At 32.1% G+C, this 9,481-nt stretch overlaps 1 protein-coding gene across 1 annotated transcript in view; it reads right to left on the bottom strand.

Annotated features, from left to right (window-relative positions):
* Positions 1–1,712: 1,712 nt before the first annotated feature.
* The window catches only part of LOC106793750 (hypoxia-inducible factor 1-alpha), a 43,447-nt gene continuing 35,678 nt past the window's right edge, over positions 1,713–9,481 (bottom strand). The window contains exons 8-14 of the mRNA XM_014760929.1: positions 7,995–8,523; positions 7,578–7,863; positions 6,848–7,194; positions 6,519–6,754; positions 6,286–6,431; positions 5,586–6,181; positions 1,713–3,748 (exon numbers count right to left, since the gene is read on the bottom strand). Coding sequence (XP_014616415.1) covers positions 3,437–3,748; positions 5,586–6,181; positions 6,286–6,431; positions 6,519–6,754; positions 6,848–7,194; positions 7,578–7,863; positions 7,995–8,523 — 2,452 coding nt within the window. The 3' untranslated portion in view covers positions 1,713–3,436. The remainder of the gene's footprint in view (positions 3,749–5,585; positions 6,182–6,285; positions 6,432–6,518; positions 6,755–6,847; positions 7,195–7,577; positions 7,864–7,994; positions 8,524–9,481) is intronic.

Here is a 9,481-nt window from a genome sequence, read left to right as displayed (position 1 = left end):
TATATATATATATATATATATACATATACTTGAATTACAATACAAGTATTACCACATGTTCTTTCAACAACGTTTCGTTATCGTTTTTCGAAATTATCACGATCTCCAAAAAGATCATATAATTTTTTGACTCTGCATTCCATCACTTTTGCGATCTGAATCTAAGGAAAGAAATAAACAAACGTAAGAGAGAAAAATTAATGTATCTATATCCTTTATATATACATATATACATGTATATGTATATATAAATGAGACAAATATTTCTCTTTACAGTTGTTTATTTAAATTCTAGCGATGTCGCGCGCTACAATTTTTCAAACGATTTTTATTATCTCCGTTATTTCATCTAGCAAAGATGGATCGAATGATCGATCGATCGATTAATTAATTAATCAGATTATGCGAATTTAATAAATCACGAGTACGCAGTCCCGTTTAGTTTTCCAATTGAAAATCTCTTTCGAGAAACACGTAAAAAAGAGAAGAAGAGAGAAAGAGAGTGAGAGAGTGAGTGAGAAAGGAACACGTGCGAATGCGAATCTGTAAGATTAGTGGATAAAAACTTGTAAATCGAAATACATTAATTAATAATGTAGTATATCTCTAACGTAAAAAGAAAAGTCAACACACTAACATCAAATCTCAATATTCCAAGCATTCACTTCATTTACATGTACGTTGTTGTTAATGATATAAAAGGTATAATAAAATAACGCTTTACCGAGATTTAACCATAATCTAAGGTACGCAACATTATTTCTAGAAAGAAAGAAAGAGAGATTAAGAAAGAGATTAAAAGTATGCGTGTATGTATGTATGTGTGTGTGTGTATGAAAGTGAGAAAATAAATAATAGTGTACATAAGTATATAATAATACTGTGGAAGTGTGAATTCAAAAGAAAGAGACTTAGAATGTAGATGTAGACGGTAGACGTAGATGTTTATTATTAGTTCTGGACAAAGTCCTCTAAGAACTGTAACAATAATAAAGAAATACAATAATGGCGCTTAAATGATGATGATCAACTGATAATGATAGATTATAATATACTGTATTAGCGATAATAGATAAAGAAGATTAGTTAGGAGGAGATACAAATTTTGGAAATAGTCTGAAAGGTAAGATGATACTGTTGACTTTGTGATCATTTTTTTAATTAAATATATATATAGGATAAAGATAATTTAAATATAATATAAAATTAACGAAGGATAAAAATAAATTTAAAAGAAAAAAAAATAATAAAAAACATTCGTTTCTCGATGGTATGGTATAATTTAATTATAACAGATGGCGCGAGTTACATCTTCTAATACTTACCCAAGTTTATTTCGTTACTCCGTCGGTAATGTCGAGCACCACACTCTAAAATGTTAGGCTTTTCAGCTAGCGTAAAAAAGCAATCACGAATTTGTATTCTTTATTAAATCCTTGTCCATATAATTATGAAATTTAAATACATCCTCCAAAATATAAAGTGTATATAGTAAACGTCAATAAACGTCAACTCTTGTTACATTATATTAAAAGAAAAATTAGCTATTAACGCACAATAATAACTTTCTTTCGGTAACAGTGATCTTACATTTTTTTAATTTAATATTATTGTTTTTTAACGATGCCTTTCTAATGAAAGAAATAAAAAAAATTTATACAAAAACAAAATTAAAATTAAAATCCAGTAGAAAGAAAAGAAAAAGGAAATACAGTAATACATAGAAATATATTACTTATAGAAATATTTTTTCTTCCTGATACTGTATTCGTCATATCATTTTTTGCGATTAATTATGATCCATATCGGATGATACTCTAAGACTATAGTAAGATTAATAATATAGATGACAATCATAATGATAATTATAATATTACGGCCAGATACAATATTAATTACAATTATCTTGATTCGTATAAAGTCTAGAATAACACCCATGTAGAAAAAATTTTCGGTTAGTACCAGCAGAGAATATTTTCTACGTCTGTAAAATGGTAATATAACGATGATTTTAACAAGGATTATCAAAATATGATAAAAATGATAACAATAACAACAAGGCAACACGTAATCGTTGCAACACGTAAATGCCGCATAACTATCACGCACGAATTAATTTTCGTACGAGATAATAAATTCATATCTTCTTTGTTTTTTGTTTCTTTTCTACTCTCAGCTTTGTATCTTAATCAGCTTTTAAATTGGACCAAACGATCAAGGCTTAAAGAGAGTTCATGAAAAAACAATATATTCTAATGTATATTATTTACATTTATATTTTCTAATTAACTTTGAATCGATCGTTCTTTATTTTTTGAATTTAAAACGAAAAGTCTAAGAATCAACGGTAAAGATATGACGATGATGATAATGATAATAATAATGATGATGATGATGATGATGATGATGAGGGTGTAAGTGCTAACAAAACGAAAATAAAATCTTCATTTTTAGAACTTAACAAGTATACTAACATTATGTTTCGTGAAAGCATTGGCACGTAAAAATCTTTAATCTATCACTCGTCAATATACTTTGTAAAGTAGTAATGTTATTAACAATTCAAATTTGAAGCAGGCAGAGATAAAGTGAGACAAGAAAAAAGGAACAATAAAAAAAAGTCGAAATAATTGAATTATCACGTTACATTGTGACAACGATCTGCAAATTTGGAATACGTGTTCGAAAAAAATGACTTGTGTATTACAATCAAACGAATCATTTTTTGGATTGTCGATCAATTTACAAACGCTTTTCAAATATGTACGATCCTTTATACATTATATATAAATAATTATATAAAATTATAAGAAGTACACATTTGAATACTCTGCTTGCAGGTAATATCCGGTTTTACGAAATCTTTACATTATTGTATAGCATTTTGAAATACTCTTATTAATAGTATTATACGAGTTCTATAATTAAAACCACCTGTCAATATGTAAAATACATTTTTCCCTTCCACTTATATATTATCTACATCTAATCAATTCCAGAACGTACTGAAAACAAAATTGGTAATTAACTCTGGCGTAGCTATTTAAGAGCCTATAAAAAAAGTTCAATCGATTATGGCCATTGAATCTCACTTTCATATATGTATATATATATACATGTATATATATACTATATATATTACATTAATTGTGACATTCATTATCGGATAAAATAGAACGAAGTTTTAAAAGAGATCGGTCAGAAACATAATATAATATATCTAAACTAAATTAAATGCTCATAATGTTTGATTATGTACAAATTACAGATAGAATAGATCACTGATGAAATTTATATTTATTGTTATTATTTTTCTTGAGGATTCCTTCCCCACGATTAAAGTGTATATTAAATATAACAGCTAGCTAGCAATTCGAGCCCCTTACTTCTTTTTTTCTAGCAGTTCTGGAATTTCTTAAAGGGACCGCGTTTAATCTTAAACGAGATTCTTATCCATCGGTCCTTCAAGTAAACCAGTATCCATCTGAAGAAGACCTGGGCCAGTACAAACAACATCGTACTCGAGCTGATCGAAAGATATTATGCCAGTTGAAGGTGAAATCATACTTCCACCACTCAATGAACCGACAAAATGTTTCCTAGTACTTGGACTTAGACGATCTAAAGATATGTTGTTTAATCCGTCCGGACATTGTGGGACCATCTGATTGTCCAAATTCACGCTAAGCGGAGAAGTTAGGCATTTATTTCCTAATGTTGGCACGTTACGAGAGTCCGTGATAGTATCCTGAAACATAAAAATATCGATGTAATCAAAAATAATAATTACAAGAAACCAAACAATATAAGTCAAGCTAAATTCTTAATAATCTTTACGCATAAGTATCGCATTTGAATTTTTTATTCTAAATCATTACAAACTGTCCTAACAAAAAATACTATGACGTTTTTAATTAGTATAGAAAGAGATCCGTACGCTAATTAATAATTATAAACGTTTGCTAAACTTTAAAAATAAATGATTGAACAATTTGTTCTCTTTTATTTTGTTTTATTACATATTATTATATTACTGCTGCGTTTCGCGATGATGAAATGGGAAAACGCGGAACTTGACAGGCAATAACTTGACAGATAACGTTTTCTTTCATCGATATCTTATTATATTTTTTATGAAACTTTAATGTTACTGCTTTATAAAGGTGATTAAATTCTACAATATAGCTCTCGTATCTTAGCTCGTGATTCTTCGTCTATAAATCATTCTGTAACGACGAAGTAGAAATCAACAGGTGTAAAGTCAAACTAGTCACGGCAATCGTAACACAATATTCTAACGTTATCGTATTTAAAATCCGCAAATAGAATTTTATTCCATTAGAATTTGAAAATTATCTAAATATATTAAATGTTATTTAAATGTTCGTGTTTTATATCGCGTCAAATAAAATTTCTTCATAAAAAATAAATATTGTCAAAATGTGAATACCAAAAAATAAGAAATACAAATTAAAAATACTCAAATTTGATAAATTTAATCAATTATATAATCTCCGTGTATCTTCGAAACAAAAGAAAATATTTTTAAAAATATAAAAAGAAATAGACACATTTTTGTTAAAGTTACTGAACAAGAGAAAATATTTAAATGTTCTTTTTTTTTTTTTCTTTTTTTTCAATTTCTTTTTCTGAACAAAACAAGAATAAAAAAGAAAATCCGAATGAAAACCGACGAAACGTTTTCTGGAATATGGAAGGATGAAGAAAGAACAGGAAACGGAACGCAGCAGATCAAGCGATTTCGATGTTAAATGTTCAATGTATTTCGATAATATTTAATCAACAACTTTATATACTTTGTATTTGTGTGTACATAACGTGGCGTTAAAGAATTATCGCGATACTACAAATTTCCATCACTTTTTTTTTCTTATTTTCCATGCATATCTGTTGTGTTGTCCAGTGACGCAATCGTAATCTAAAAATGTGTGTTATGGCCTCTCGCGAGACCTATTCCTAGATCTTATTTTTCCTATTATTTTATTGTTTTTTTTTCCTGATATGCGCACAGATCACTACCATACACAACCAACAAAAACAACAATGTCGCGTCAAAAAACCATTTTATATATTGTCTCTAATCTCTCACATATATACTCTTTCTTTCTTTCTTTCTTTCGTCTCCTGATCTCTTTCGCAACAGATCTCTCTTTATAGTAATTAATATATATATATATATATATATAAGAACCGAAAGGAGAATCGTATGAGAATCGTATGAGAATCGTACGAGCACGGAGATCTACGAGCAAAGATCTCGTGACATATTTAACTGATCGAGCACAAACGGAATAATTATTCAACGTCGAATAAAGAGAACTTAAATTAATCGAGAGTAAAAGTTTATGTCCTGACTTTTTTTAATATCCCTTTTTTTATTTCCAGAAATAAAGGAAATGAAAAATTTGTTCCTTTAAATACAGGAAAAGAGGGAGATTTTAAAAGGACGTAGTATAATTATCGATCACGTGATAACGAACAAACACGAGGCCCGTGATTGCTCACGTGCTCGCGATACTCTTCGAAGGTTTTTGTTTGACCAAGCAAACGTAACCCGCACTCACATCGCAGCCGGACACCAGGAGATTCATGAGCACGCTGTTATATGGTGGATTCCTATGAGAACCACCACCGTTTGAACTTTGTACTGTTGTCGCGTTGTCTATGATTTCCTGAGTTGTTAGACGTCTTCTTTTCTGATCCCCTCCCCCTCCGCTGTCCCCTTCAGCTTCATCCTCGTCATCGTCCTTAGCTATTTTATTGTTGTTCTTTTTGCCACCTCTGTGATTATTAATCTCGTCGATGTTACGAATACGTTGTTCCTCTTCGCAACTTCTACGACGATTATTATTATACTTCCCAATACCAATACCGTTGCAACTAGACTCGTCAGCGGCGTTTGTTCGATTGCTGTTACGTGAAAATGTTTGTTGCGATACCAATCGACGAAGAAGCTGACTCCCTGAAAAATTATTCGATCTTCGTGATTTTCCTTGTTCGTCTAAAATCAAACGTTGACTCTCGAGGGAAAGCGGATCCTCGCATTTGATACGTTTGTTCTCGTTCTCTAATTCATTGATTGTCGCGTGAATACGTTTATTTGCTTTATCGTTACGATCGTTTATTTTCATCGTCCAACGATTTTGTTCATTGAAGAGATCTGTAAGGGAAGAAAAACCGATTATTAATTTGTCTGATTATTAATATCTCGATTGATAGTTCTTCGAAAAAAAAGAAAATCTTCAGAGATCACGTGGCTCTTACTTTTTCTAGGTATTTGACCCAATACTTGTACCGGATTAACCAAACCTCCACCGTGATCATTGTATCTGCGAGAAACAACTTGATCAGTTCTAAGCAATTGTGCTAAACTGGAATCAACGTCACGTTGTTCACGATCTTCAGCCAGCCTGTAGAAAAAATAAGAATATGGTCACCCTAACCAAATCTCTAAGATTATAAAAAAGAAAGGAAAGATAAAAAGAGATAAGAAGCACCATTTGGATGATTTCTCAACGGGTTGTTGTGCACCCCACATGACCATATCATTGCTTATCAAAAGATCCAATGCCTCGTCTTGATCTGACATAGGTATATAAGGTGCTCTAAGTGCTAGTTCATCGTCAATTGTGTTGTCACTTACACCAAGTATCAACATCTCATCTTCAGAGAGTCCTTCTCCAGCACTGCCTCCTGGAGGACTACCAAGAGAATCTACACTTCGTTCCGGGCTCTAAAAATATATTCAATTATATTTTCACATTTGGAATGCACAAACAAATTATTATTATTATTATTATTATCTCGAAGAGATGTGATAACTTGCCTGACGATAATTGGAAATCGAAGGTGATACGGAATTTGGATCGATACTGCACGGACTGCTCGGTAAATCACCATACATGAAAGGATCACTATCTGCCAAAGAATCTCCGAAACATTTGTTCCTCGTATTGTCGGCTAAGTCAGTGTCCTTTAAACTTTCACCGAGATCCGTGGCACGTAATTCAGACGACAATGGAACGCCAGGACTCAATAAAGGATAATAATTATCATTGCTGAGAATGAATTCATCCAACATGTCCGTTAAGAAGGGTGTATCTTCGAGAGGTACACATACGTCGCCAGGAGTTGGGGCGAGATGCGTTAAATCCTCTGGTTCGTCCTTCAACACTAAAAATAATTTCACAGCTCGTACGTGTCATATCATCGGCCCTATATTATTTTTTCTTTTTTTTTTTTTTCTACCTCAACCGTGTTTCTCTTTACTCTCATTTCTTTTCCTTAGATAAATGTCTTTACTTTTAGGGTGTAGTAGAATCGTCGAATTTAATTTTTTTTTTTTACATTCCGAAACGATCGGTTATCTTATCTTTTCATAGGATACTCCTCTCTCTTTCTCGCGTGACTTTAGTCTTATCAAGCTGTTATTAATCTATTGATCCATGTTTCATGACTCTAACTCACGATATTTTTTTTTTTTTTTTTTTTTTTTTTTTTTAAAAAAAAAAAAAAAAAAGAAGAAGAAAGTAACGATAAAACGAAAAGAGACCCACTGGTAAGACCTGGCTGATCCTCGCTGAAAGTCAAAAAACCTTTATTCATGTCCTCGGTACGAGGCGCGAATATACTGGCGGTTGCCGTTTGAGGTGGCGGCCTGCAAGACACTTGCTGCGGCAGTTCTTGTTGTTGCGATTGTTGATACAGATTATTATTATTACTATTATTATTATTATTATTATTAATCGTTGACGTTAAAGGAGCAAATAGTTGTCTGGTAACCGCCAATGTACGATCACGACGTAAAGCTGAATCGAAATCGTATTCCAATGCAGGTTTACCCTAAAAATGTATTTATATAAATATTATTTTCCCCATTTTTTTATATATATATATCAACGATAAAAAAATAATTTTTCTCTTTTCTTTTTCTCTCTTTTTATTTTGTCTTTAAAATATTTTAATTATCTAACCTGAAATATAAATTCAGTACGTCCAGTTTGTCGACGTTTCTTGGGTTGATCGTTCTCTTTGAGGGTAACTTCTTCGATAATTTTTTTCGAATTTTGAGTAACCACCGCCGGGTAAGAAGATTTGCCCAAGATAATTGGCAGCTTTCTCGAATTTCCTTCGTTAAGTTTCAAATCGATATCCTTTTTCGTTTCCTGATTGGATATTGATGCAACCGATCGGAATAGCGATGCTGTTACCGATTGCGGTCTGTTGTTGTCGTTACGATTTTGTTCCTGCAACGGGACAACGATCGGTGCAACGACGTTCTCGGATTTTGGTGAAACTTCTTTAGGTGTTGACGATTCAACAGGGGGTGTTATTGTTGTTGTTTTCGTCGTGGTCTTCGTCGTCGTCGTGGTCGTCGTCGTAGTTTCGACGTGAATTGCGTTGTTCGCGTTTTCCAATGGCTCAGATTTCACCGTCTTCTTCTCGGATTCACGAGCAACGAGCTGGCGTACGCTGTAGACCTCATCTTTGCACTCGACACCGCTGAAATCAGAATTATACCAAATTCCTCGTGGAGATTCCACGTTCCAATGTTGACCTTCTGTTCCTCTCGCGACCTCGAGAAAGAGGATATCGATATCTCTTCTGATATCGTATCCGCACTTGCCGAGGAATACGATTTTTATTCTTTTTATTTTCATAGTTCTCAAAAAAAAAAAAAAAAAGAAAAAAAAAAGAACAAGAAAAATCCGAAGCAAATTTTAGCAACGTTATTTTAGCAATGAAAAATTTACGATTATTATACGAAATTTTTCTTCGCTATCGCGAACCGTATTATTATTTCTCATATATATATATATTTTTGTTTGAAATATATAAAATATTCGATATATTGTTCCTTAATACCTTGGAACAAATACTTTTGCAAAATATACGAAACACAATATATTTTTTTTTTATTTCTTTACCGATTTTATTCGAAAGCAAAAAAAAATTAACTCCAGATCGGGATAAATTATAAATTAATCATGTTGAAAATATTGTGACGTTTTATTAATTCGAATTTACGTTTGTTTATCTCTAACGTGAAAAATTATTGCCAAAATCTTAATAAATATGTTCAATTCTTTTTCTTTTTTTTTTTTACGTCAATCTATTTATTTTATTCGTTTCTCTTTCTCTCATCTTTTTTTCTTTTTCTCAGAACGTACCACACACATACACACACAACACATACTTTCTACGCCGATCGAAAATAGGATTCAAAAGAGACTCTCGTTCAGGTATGTATTAGTACGCGCACTCTGCCCGCGGAGGCAATTTTCTAATAAAAGAACCCATCAGCATGTAACGTCAATTCGACGTAAGAGGAAAGGAACCGTTCGGTGGTCTAGATAATCTACGTGAAGTTAAAATGTACGCAAAGAGAAAGATTAAGAGAGAGAGAGAGAGAGAGAGAGAGAGAGAGAGAGAGAGAGAGAGAGAGAGAGAGAGAGAGAGA

This window comes from Polistes canadensis, unplaced genomic scaffold (genome assembly GCF_001313835.1).
Source record: "Polistes canadensis isolate GaletaPanama2010 unplaced genomic scaffold, ASM131383v1 scaffold_18, whole genome shotgun sequence".
NCBI lineage: Eukaryota > Metazoa > Arthropoda > Insecta > Hymenoptera > Vespidae > Polistes > Polistes canadensis.
The sequence above is the reverse complement of the archived record's forward strand: the minus strand, read 5'-3'. Positions and strand labels throughout refer to the sequence as shown.